The sequence below is a fragment of the Scomber scombrus genome, chromosome 13 (genome assembly GCF_963691925.1).
Source record: "Scomber scombrus chromosome 13, fScoSco1.1, whole genome shotgun sequence".
Taxonomy (NCBI): Eukaryota; Metazoa; Chordata; class Actinopteri; order Scombriformes; family Scombridae; genus Scomber; species Scomber scombrus.
This window is the reverse complement of record NC_084982.1, coordinates 22584018-22596941: the sequence shown is the minus strand read 5'-3', so window position 1 is coordinate 22596941 and position 12924 is coordinate 22584018. Positions and strand designations below refer to the sequence as shown.

Sequence of the window (12924 nt, the reverse complement as noted above, 5' to 3'; positions counted from 1 at the left end):
AGTAATATAAGTTTTTCATTGACTTATTAAGTCACCAAGTTATAAAACCGACTTTAAGTAAGTGTGTTTCCACTAGTGTATTGCAAGCCTGGCAGCCTGAGTTGAACTCCCTACTGGGAAATTGAAATCCTCTCAATTCATCAGCAATGCAGGGAATAAAATAAGCAAAGGGTGCATATAAAAGGCAGACACTTGAGGACAATGATCCCAGGTTTAGCCTGTATTCTCTATTTTTCTATATCTATTTACTGTGCCAACACAGGAAGAAGGCACAGCGTGCAGATCTTCAGTCATCCAGGTCATAGGACATCCAGAATTACTGAGTCAAAGACACATTATTTGATATTTTACTTGTGAGGACCTTTTATTACTCTTCCAAGTGGCTTTAATAGCTGCGGTCAGAGTCAGACCACACATAAAATCTCCTGTCTACAATGAATGGAGCAAATTATGGTTGTTGCTCTAACTAGAGGCATAGTAGGTCAAGGGCCAACAGTGGGCCAACTAGTTTGTAATCATACAGCCATTTGTAAAACACTGTTTGGCACCATTACAAATCACTTCAAGCTGTTCAATGATTTAAAAGGAAATAATATGTCTCACTTACTTACAGTAATCATACACGGTTGAATACAGTTCTACAAATTCTAAATTTTCTCACTACAGCTGGCATCTTTAGCTCCTTTTTCTTCACTTGTCATAACAAAATGCTGAAAATGAGCAACAATTCATGAATTACATCATTTGAAACTGAAGCTCCCAAAGATAACCTCGAAATTCGATTGACAGAATACTTTTTATATGGTCAAAATTACAGCAGGGGTTTGTCTTTTAGTTTAACTTAATCTCAGTTAAACACCAGTGATACTCAACGCCAATAGCGAGAAAAACTCTCGACTAGAGCTGTGAGCAAGCACTGCGCTACATTAGCATGGCAAGTGAAACGCAGCATGTTACACAAGCAAATCCCACAGGCCCCCACGGTGATGGTAAATTATAAAAGCAACACAAAAGGTTTGTTTGCCATGCAAGCTTCTGTGGGAAAAGCCATAGAAGAAATTGTTAGAAATGACTTTAAATGGTTCTGCAGGCCTATTTTCGCCAGATGAATCTCTCTGCATGTGTCATCTAGAATCTATGAATATTAAATATTTTGGGTAAATGGTAAATGTGCTGCATTTACATAACATCTTTCTAGTTTTCTGACCACTCAAAGCATTTTACACCACATGTCAAGATTCTCCCATTAACACACAAACACATTCATACGCTGATGATGGCAGAGGCTGACATGCAAAGTACCAAACTGCTCATCAGGGCATTCACACACACACACACAACACACACACACACACACACACACACACACACACACACACACACACACACACACACACTGACCCTTTAAACTTTAAACCAAATACTCACCCCTAAAATGAATGATTTACATTATAGGGACTTACTTTTAGTCCCCATAACGGAGGCGAGTCCCCACAACATAAGGAGTACACACAAACACACACACACATACACACACACACACACACACACAAACACACGCACGCACAAAGGCCGCCACGTTGACATAACTGTACCAATATCAAAAGGATTAATACACACTTCCATCTTTAAAAAGATGTAGCTTCAGGAATAACATATTTCTTAGCAACTTGTCGAGCTACATTGACACTAAGCAATAGCAAATAGCAAACTCACTCACAGTCTCACAGTCTTACCCCGATGGCTGTCAGGATGGGAACCTGATAGATCCACTTAATGTTACCAGCACTTAACTCCCAACACCTGCAGTGGTTACAAGTATAAAGAGGAGAGGAGACAAAAAGATGAAGTTAAGAAACAAAGAACAATATGGAAGACAGAAGGAAGAAGGAGCAGATTGATATTATTAACAGGAAGAGCAGAGACAGACTGAGCAGGCACCAAATAAATGATTAAATTCAGCATGAAAAATAAACAGTTAGATGTTACATTTTGGTTAGAAATGATTAAATAATGTGGTATTTGTGATACACATCGGAATAATGATCTCAGAGAGGATACCACAAGCAGCAAAGACACAATCTTAAATGGCAAACAGACGCAAAGAGACACAAAGATAGACGGAGATCAAAGAAAGATGGAGGACAAGAAAAAAAAACTTCTGTCACACACTGCTGGTGAATGCACTCTGTTGTGTGAGAAGTGGAGAATTTCCGTCAAACTGACATGTAGTTGCTAAAATGTCATCATCCATGCCTACTTTTTTGCGTGTTTTCTGTATCTCCATCTAGTTCATACCGGTGTGACGTTTTGCTGATTTCTGCTGGTAAGTGTTTGACATTAAAGGAGCAGTCTGTCTCTTTGGGTGTTTGACGGAAAGGCTGATGTAACTGACTCATAAAGATTTCGACAGCTTCGTTGGGTGTCTGCTTGTCACACCACAGAGAATGTGTAAGTGAATCAGCGAATATGTTAGCCAGCTGTGAAGTAGACTATTCTTTATTCTTTTGTGGTCTGATTTGTGGTCTGAATGGAAATTATTATGTTATATTAGTTATGAATACAACTATTGGAATAAATGACATGAAAATAACATCCTTTTGCTTAGCTTTCATTCTTATCTGGAATTTTGTCTGTCCATTTTAGGCTTTCTATGTTATTTGATATTTAATTGGAAGCAGGTTGGCATTTTTTACAGTGACAAGGGGTGATAAAGACAGGGGAGAAAGCAAAGTATCTCTTTTAAAACCTGGTTTCAAAGCAGCAGCCAGAAAACCGGTGAATCATTACTGAAATATCCAACATCCCCCGAAGAGAAGTTGTCTCTATATCTCTTTGTAAAGTTGTTAAATTGGATCCTATGTGTATTGTATGTATATCATCAAATCAGTATTTCACCCACGAAAGGCATGTGTGCATTTGTGTTTCATAAAGTGTGCCAACATCAGGAGGAGGCATGGAGACAACACAGTGTGGGAGTGCCTTTTCTTTTTTGCAAAATATTAAGCCATTGCCCCTCTAAATGTCTGTGCATGCCGCTTCTGTGCTCCTCATTTGTATTCTAAAGCCGAATGGTACATGGCAAATGCAGAAGGGAGGAAGGACAAATGGAAAAAATAGCCACTAAATCTACACAGTCTTTGTTTTGCAACTTACTGTCAGGTTTTCAAAGTTGCTTTTTCTCGTTAGGTAATTTTACATTTTTTTCATTATAGATGTTTCAGTCCATTTCCACATATATTCTAAATTTAACATTTTCATACTGTGTATGAAAGTGCTTCCATTTCCTTGTTGTTTCAGGTTTTCAATTAATCATGTTTTTGTAAACTACTATTTTTTGACATTACTGCAACATAGAAAGTCCTTTTAGTGGCTTGCATTTTTCATGGAAAATTGACTCCACTTTTCAGTTATTTTGTATTTCCTTTTTTCCTTTTGTACATGGGTGTAACTGCCCTTCATACCTTTTACAAATGTACGCAACTGGAAGCGGGTATATGTTAAACTTACCGAAGATAAAAGTGAGTCTGTGTTACTCTGAAAGGTATGAATTATTTTTTTCAACACTGAAAACTTCAAAGGAAACGTTGCATCACTACACAAACATATAGCTTTCCACAGAGCAGTTGTTTCAGGCTTTCAGTGATTATGCAAATGGGATTATGCAGTTATATCGCAAGTTGAGCAGACTTCAACCCTGGCAAAGTGTGCACTTTGCATGTTATGTATGCTTTCAAACCAATGTATGCACACACATCCCTGATGTTATGTGAGGGAAATGGCATGTAAGTAAGGAGTATAACTTTATAAATCTTCAGGTGAAGTGTTGGGGTGAAATTAATACTTTATGGAAGACTGAAACTTTAATCACGTGTAACCACAGCCTCAACAGTAGCTACCACAGAGTTGATTCCACCTCTCTCTGAAACACTGGCAGCTACTATAGTTCATCTCAACACAAGCTTTATGAAACTACTCGTTATTGCCATACTATTGTACTTTTTTCAACCGAACTGTCTCTGTTTTCCACTGTAAACAGACTTTCTATTTTTTAGGTCACTGAGTAAATTGAACTCTGCTGTACTACCAGGAGAATAGCAACACACTCTTTCCCATATTCAGGGCTCTTACTGTTGTTTACAGAGCAAATACCTTAATTCATCTGAGCCCTGTGGCGGTGCATTTTGTGTACAAACAGATCTTCATAAACCAGGGCATGGTCCTGAACATCAAATAAATAATATGCTTTGTCACTGACACAGACGGTGCTGGGTAAAATATAACTACAAATATATGTGTTGTGTATAAATAATAATTTTCTCCAAATCTACAGAAAATACACCTGATAGACTATGTTGTTGAGGTCACTACTTCTTCTCACGAAGAATCCTTGAGACCTGACAGTATACACAAATTAAATAGGTTTATGTTGGACTATTGGAAAAGACAGTTTCTACATCTGCACATTCTGCTCATGTTTGCTGGAGCCGACAGTCAGGAGAAAGGAGTGCTGACGGTTTTGACAATAGAGACAGCAGTGTTGACTTACAGTGGATTTTGGAGTTTCAAGGAAAGCTATAAGATATCAGTTTTACGCATCAGTTGTGAAAATGTGTGCTAATCTTTAGCTTGAACACTGCTGAAAGACATTAGAGAAAATAGTTTAATACAATTACTGGCCATCCACTGCTGTCTCTTTATTTAGTTTATTGAATTAAACTGCACAGAGAGGCTCAGAATATCTACACTTATTGACAAAATGCCTCCTGAGAGAGCATGTAGATAACTTTGTTTTGAATCAGGACAGCTTTTAAAGTTCATTGTTCAATACTGTTGACACTTTGAGAAGTTTTTAGTGGCACATATTGACCTTTCAGCATTTATTTATGGTATTTATTTTGAGTGTGTCTGTTTATGTGAGGTTGTAGCATGCTGCATTGAATATTGCACTGTTTATAGTGATGGCAACATATTTAACTCCACACAGTTTATTAACCAAAGCTTAATGTGATTTGCACAAATATGTATTTGGACTAACTTTTATGGAAAAGCAAGTGTGCCAGTAGGCATTGGTGTGTTTTTAATGTATTAGCCGATATCTATTAGACTCTTTATTTCTAACCTTACACTTTAGTGTCTGGAATTGGATGTATTCCTCTTTAAAAGCTGTCTTTTCTTCCCTCTTAGAGCACCAATGGTTGTGGTGGAAGCTAGAATCCTGGGACACAACCATTTAGTATACGTCACATTCATAGAATTAAATTAAGCTACCATCTGTTTACACGGATGAAGAATATCATTTTTATATAAGGATGTTTAGATGTTGCTAATTTGCTGATGGCCCTGTGGATGCAGGGATGAGCACTGTTTTATGCATTAACAAGTATGCTGTGTTACATTTCTGCAAATGCATAATGAAGCCTCCCAAAACTTGAAGCCCAACAAATAAGCAACTACCTTTTCAAGTGGAGGCAATATGTCTCTATCAGCCCTTAGTCAGCATTTTGCTTCTTAGCCCAAACCAATCTGTTTTGAAGTCCATCCTTAATACCGATACTGTAATTTAGCATGTCACTTCAGCTGCCCTTTCACAACTCTTTTGTTGTTCATATTGTGACCTTTGTGAAGGATCAGTACGGCAGGTTATGTTCAAAAGTGAACCAAACAGTAAATGTTATTAACCATTATTGACAGGCAGAGGAAGGTCATATTTGGCAGGGAATACCATTACATCTGAATTCATGAAAATCACCACTCAAGCGCAGGGGTCAAAACCTTTGATGATTTTCATGCAAATGGAGCCAGACCTTTTTACTGGTAAAAAATGAAACCGTAGTAGATTTCTGTTTTCAGTAGAAATCCTGAACTGCATCTATAAATTTATATTTTATGTCTGAAATGCACATTGTGCTTATGATTGAGCTCTTTTAAAGCACTTTAAATTTTAATCTTTCATTTGCACTATGTATGTTCTGTTAATAATTGTAGGCTTTATTTATGTCTAGCTTTTTGTTTTCTTGCTCTCTTGTTATTTTTCTTTACGGTTGTGTTATTATAATTGGGTTTTCTTGTTTTTAACTGTATGTTTTAATATTTCCAATTTTTACTGCTTAACATTTTGTTTTTATGTAAAGCACATTGAATTGCCCCTGTGTATGGAATGTGCTAAATGAATAAAGCTGCCTTGCCTTGCCCTGGTTACAATAAAAACCATAAGGTTAGGGGATGGTTGTGGTCATGTTTTTTTTTTTTTTTTAAAACATTATTGATTCATGGTTGGGAATGTGAAACTGTACAGCAGTCTCTGAAGTTAAAATCTGATGTCTTATTGACCCATTCGTCAATCCCAACCTCCTCCCGACACTGACTTGGCTGTATATTATCATCAGCTGATTTCCTCCTTTGCTCCTGTCATATTTAATGTGGCCACTAAAGAACTTTTTTTCAACTTGAAGATTTATTTTTCAGAGGGACTTACATAAACAACTGATCCTGTAAATTTTCTTGGACAGTCTCGAACAAAGCCAGCATACAAAAATCTTCTTCTTCTGAGCTTGGTGGTTCAGAACTGAACCGAACACCTTTGGGATGAATTGTATAACACTGAATACATCACCTAGCATCAGCAGTGGTGGCTGAAAGGGAGGAAATCTCTGCAGCCAGGTTAAAAAATCTTCCCCACAAGAGTGCATGCATCTATACATAAGAAGCTTGTCTGAGAGACATGTGAGAGATCTGAGATGTATGCATGTTTAATTGGATTTCAGTAAGGATTGAAATGTCACCACAATTATGCACTAATTATCTTCTTGAAATTCTTCTTTAATCCTCTTTTTCATGTTTACTTTCACGCGCACACCCACTTGTTCACCTTTAATATTGGTGCCCTTTCCAATCATGGTTTCATTTAAATTTATTGGTGTAAAAGAACACCAGTAAATAAACAAACTGCAACTTGTGCTCTCACCTTGCATCTGCTAGTGTTGCCCTCACAATCCCCCACAGTGCCACAAAAAGAGCTGGAACACCTGCAAGTACACAAAACAAATGATGAGCACAGTTGTCCCCATGATGCTGTTTACCTGATATATGCTGTAGGTGATATTCACATTCCCCTATTCCCACATCATATTAAGAAAGTAAAGACACATGAACCACTTATATTGGCAGCATATTTCAAAGAACCAAAACCAGACTCTCTCTGCACACGGTATTTAATTCCCTTAGGGACTGTATAAGAATTACTGGAGTGGGCAGAGAGGATAAAGCTTTTGTTTCACCTTTTGTTATAATGACAAAACAGTGTTTGGATCCTTGATTTCGAAAACGGTGGCAACTCCCTCCCTCCTAATACATTACTCAATGTAATGTGTGATACAGCTGACACTCAGACCAACTTTCCCCAAGTCCTGAGTCACCCCCGCGAGCACAGACCCTGAAAAGGAGCCTGTCATTTCCGAGAACAGACACATCAATAAGGGGACAGTACCTCAGTAATGTAGTCTGGGGCCAGGACATGAAGTGTTTAAAATGTTATGAGAAGGATCTTAAAAATCAATTATAAAACCAACTGGCAGCCATTGAAAGGGGAGTGATATTATCAGTTATCTCGGTCTGTGTTGGTGGGTCTGGTTGCTGCAGTTTTGTACAATTTGGAGTATGTGAATTAATTCATGCCAGTTAAGAGATCATTGCAGCAGGCCAGAGGAAATGTATGATGGATTCAGTATCTTTAAAACTCAAACTTGAAGCTTCACAATGTTCCTGAGATGGTAGAAGCAAGACTGGATTATTTTGCTGTTATGTATTTCAAAATCTGTGGAGATATTTGCAGAGTACATTAAGTGATTACTAGGATTTTTGGATGCAGAAGGTCAGAGCCCAAGATAAAAAAATATATGTAATTGCAATTTAATTAAAGAAAGGTTGTTGACATCTAATGTTTTATATCTGCTAATCAGTTTCAGACTTCACTGATACAACCATCGGTGTGTCATCTGCATACAAATGTAAATAAATGTCATGCCTGCGAATGTTGCAATCAAAGTGGGATAAAGTGAAATACGCAGCCCCAACCAAAAGGTGTGGGGTGTTAGGGTGGATGTAACCAAAGTCAAACAAGTAAAAGCACAAATGGTTGGAACACATAAACCTACATTAACACTAGTAGTTAACTGAACTGTGAACTAGTTGATTGTGAGAGGAAAAATATAGACCTGACACATAGACATAAATGTTATTTTATTGTCTACATCAGGCATCAAGCATCCAGATACGCCAATGTTTTATTCCCCAGCGCTGATACACATTGTAGAGCCTAAATCATTCTGAGTACTTCGTCTTCGGAGAAAGTCAGGAGTTCCAAAAAAATACTCAATCAAAAAGTCACCAGGAGTCGTCCAGTCTGAATGCAGTTAGAGTTTTATTGTCGACAGAAAAACCCGGAGCCAGCATACACAGACAGAATCTATGCATACATGACACAAAGAGCTAAAACTCGGAGCCTCTTTTATCCTGATCTGTATTGCTGACTCTTGCAGAAAAGTTTCGACCCCTCCCTCGGTGGAGTGAGTTTCAACCAATCCGCTTCTTTCTCCCCCCAACTCGTACTCACGTTCTTCGCACCCTCTTTCACCTCAACTTGAACTCACGTTCTTGGCGCCTATCCTAAAGACGCCTTAAAACACCTTTTATGGCTCTTCCTTCCGTTTCTATGCTAGCAGGTGTTTTGCTATAGGAGATTTCGGATTACATCATTCTCCGCCTCCAGTTCCTGTACTTTTCCATTTACTAAGTGCTTCCACCTATCTTCCTTAGCTGGTATTAGCTGTGTGGGCAATGTTTATCACAGATGTCTTCAAGTTCAATATTACCCAAATACTGTTATTACTGCATTCTTTTCTATAGTACTACTAATAATAATAATATAAAATTGTGGTATATATAATCACATATATTGTGGTTTCTCATACTTATTCAATTATAAGGTACTTATTCACTCACTAAATGCAGAATCACATACACCTTCGTCTAACATAATGCCTTCAAATTTGAACATCTTCAGCAAATAATAGTCAACAATCAAGTACCCTTTTAGCAGATACAACATTGCTCATTGTTAGTAATTATCACCAAATTTTACACTACATATCCCCCCTTTGTGACTTTATAGTCACACCAATGGGTCCCCCTAGTAAGGGTTCAACTATGCACCTATTTTGCAATAGTGATCCATCACATCAGTACTTAGGTACAACCCCTTCAATGCTTCCAGAAAGTCTTAGAGATTATATGCAGGTTTTTACTTTTTTCTTCAAATACTTGAATAATTCTTTGGTTTTACTTTCACTTCATTTTTCATTGATTGTAGTCTAACATTTTCAGTAGTTTCATATTTCCAGTATATAACAACTTAAAAGAATTAGTAGCATGTGAGTCCTTTAAATGAGTGCTTTCTGTACTCTACGAGTGTAAAACAGAAATACATGGTATAGCTGTACTTCTCTATATATTCAATCAATTCAGTGACCTTTAATGCAGTTCATCATTTCAGTGAGTTTCGATGCAGTTCACACAAATGTTCCAGTGTTGGTCCTTTTCAGGCATACAATTCAGTTCTCATCTGTCTCTCTTTTGATTGGCATGTCACTGTCAGTTGTTGGCATTGTACTGACAGTGCTGGTAGATCCCTTTCTGCCATTACATGGCAAGACAACATCCAGGCAGAAGTAGGAGTATCATGCACTATTATGCATGGCACATCCCAGAAGTTAGCATACAAACCCCTGTGCAGGGTCTGATTGTGCTCTATCACTCTCTTGGTCATGATCAGTTGATTTCTCAGATGATTTTCATGGCCGATGAGACAGCTCATCTTCTGTTGCCAGTTTTCCTCTTATTTGTTCTCTGTTCTCTCTCCTGAGGTCAATGAGCTGCCGTTTCTGCTCATCAGTTGCTGGCATGCCTTGTGGTACTATCTCTAGTGTGTTTGAGACATCTGGGTCTTTCACCAGTACCCACTCCTGTATTTATCTGCTTCTGACGCCATGCTGGTAAAGGCACAGGTGGTGCTTGATGATAGTATGTCCTTACGGATGGTCCTGGTCCCTTGATTCCTGATACCGGAGGACTGGGTGGCCATGGTCCCGTGATGACTCGTGATGGGTTGCCTCCCATGATTGTCATGGTCTCTGGTCCCTGTGGATGGGGCAAGTAGTAGCTTCCCTGGACCAGTTCATGAGGTTCCCCCTGTGGCCCAAGCATTGGTGACAGTTGCTGGGCCTAGAAATCCTGGCTTGGCCCTGCTGTTGGGTATGGATTGTTCTTCCACATGCTTATCTATCAGGATGATATTAAAGCAAGGATGAGTTCACTTATTTATGCCAATCAATGGGATCACTGGTGCCATTCCTCTCTTTCAACCATCAAAACCCTAAAAACAAGTCTCTATCTCTCATTGTAATTTCAGTTCTCCACTGGTCTGGATCACCAATATATTTAGTTTTTGCACCAATGGTGCTTGTTTCCAATCACAATGTAAGGTTCATCTGTATATTCTCTGTATTTTCCTTCATAATGATTGACAGTGTCGTTACTCCTTACTTCCCTTTTTGTTGTAAGGTCAAATGTGCGCTAAAAAGTGTTTCTTCTCCAAGGAATACCAAATTTCTATTCTTCCCTTGGTGTATGGAGGTGCGCATCTGCCTTTTCCTATCAACTAATACTTATACCATAGGAGTACACTGTTGTCCTATGCTCAATCCGTTGTTTAATTCATAATTCATTTTACAATTCATAATACATTTTACTGTACCTGTGGTTGGTGCACAATTGGTTTGAGCCTAGCATTACAACATTCACCACTCCTTCCGTATTGCATTGTTTGTGAATTGGTAGGCCAATTATTTTGGTGTTGTTCAGCTCAGTCATTAGTGCCTGGTTATGTGACACTGATTTTACGTATGTGAATTTTGTCACTTTGCCGATTGGTATTATCCTTTGTTGTACTGCTGACACCCCAATTGCTAATGCACATTCTGTCAATTTTTCGTATTTTGATTTTAGGTTCTGGTACCAAATTGGATATATATATATATATATATATGTTATTTTCCAGTTGGGTGGCGTTGACCTTCTCAGGTTCACGCTGTACTGCTGTTGTCTCGCTTGGGTCTCTGATTCTGCAGCAGTGACTTAAATGGAACCAAACTATCTTACCTTTGATTTTGAGAGCAGTTGGAGTTGCTAAAAAGACTTTAAAGACCTTGCTGTCGGGGTTCGTCCCACTTTCATTTGGAAACCTTAACGTGGACCCAGTTCCCTGGTTTGATCTTCTGCTGTGTGTTTGGGATGTTTGCGTCCCTGTTCTTAGTTGCATCTTTCCCCTGTTGACATATAACCTTAGATGTTTGCAGAAAATTGCGTTGATTCACTGTTTAAGCGGAGGTCCATTATAGGGACCCTTTAAATAGGAAACCAGCATTGGTCTCCCTGTGATTATTTTATGCGCTATGCGTTGTTAGGTGAGTTAGTTTGTTAGTTTTTGTTCGCATGAACATAAGCGCAAGCAGCAACAAATGATTTTCCATTGTTTGACCTGATGGTATATGGGAAACCAAACCTTGTAAAAACTTTTTCCAAACAAATTTAGCTACTGAATGTATCAATCATTACCAAGATGTTCCCTTACCTTTTAACTCACCCTGTCACCTCTACGTATTCCATTGTCAGATGGCGAAGTGGTCCAGTAGGTGCTGGGATGTGTGTGAGATGCGCTGAAAATACTTTTCTTATATTATGGTGTGCACACACATCGCATTCTGCCAATGTTTTATCTACTGTTTGTGCCAAAAATTGTGTTTATCAGACTTTGAGATCATGTTATCACTTCCCCCCTTGCGCAATGGTCGAAGCAATGCGCATAACAAATAACAGACCTCAATAACAAAACAAGTAAGACAAAGTGTCTGTGGGCACTGCGCCATAAGTCTTTCTGAGGTCCATCCTGAGTAATTTTGATAGCACCTCTTTCAAACCACATTAATTGTTTATATTTTTCTTTGTCTTGGGCTGTTTCTAATTTGTCTGTTTCTGTTTTCATTTGGGGGTTCCATCTGCCAAATAGTTGCCTTTGGCTAAGAAAGAGTTTGCTTTTTGATGGGCTGCACATCTAATAATGATTAATGTTGCTTCTAATAGTACTTAAATGGCTCCCCATGAGTTACTGGTATGCCATTAGCTCTTAAGTAATCTCTTTGTTTCCAGATGTTACCATATATATGACAGACTGTATAGGCATTCTGTGAGTCTGTATATACATTGAGACGCTTACCTGCCGCTAGTTTATATGCGGCAGTCAAAGCTTTGGTCACCTGTCGTGTCTCTAAAACAGGAACCGTCAACCAACCTAGTAAGATCTGCTGTTATTGGTTGATTATACATATCTTCACGTGGTTTCAGAAACACATCAGTGGCTTGAAGGCAATCATGTGGTGAGCCTTCTACAGGTGTCACCATTCGCGCTGCTGGTTTAACAGTGTTGCAGCGCTGAATTCTTAATTCTGGTGCAGAAAGTATTCCTGCGTAAGTACAAATCTGGGGCTGGTGAGGAGAACATGTAGTCGATGAGACATTTACAGAATGGTTAACATAAAATGCTGCTGCCCGTCCCTGATAACAGGGTGGCAGACCTGTTTTACTATAGTACAATTTAGTGCTGTAGTAAGCTAATGGCTGCTTACCCATTGGAGTTTTCTTACACCAAAACCGCATATGCATAGCCAAGTCTACCTGTAATATAAAACTGACATGGTTTAGCATAGTCAGCATCACAGAGTATTGGAGCTGTCTGCACATCTGTTCTTAGGGCTTGAAAAGCACCTTCTACCTCTGCTGTCCAGCATAAGTCAGTAGAGGATTTTGTTG

General features: G+C 38.7%; 1 protein-coding gene across 1 annotated transcript in view; it reads right to left on the bottom strand.

Moving 5' to 3' along the window:
* Positions 1–12924, bottom strand: part of pth2ra (parathyroid hormone 2 receptor a) — a 67820-nt gene that overhangs the window by 18984 nt on the left and 35912 nt on the right. Inside the window, exons 7-8 of the mRNA XM_062431144.1 lie at positions 6968–7028; positions 1737–1803 (exon numbers count right to left, since the gene is read on the bottom strand). Of these exons, the coding sequence (XP_062287128.1) occupies positions 1737–1803; positions 6968–7028 (128 nt within the window). The remainder of the gene's footprint in view (positions 1–1736; positions 1804–6967; positions 7029–12924) is intronic.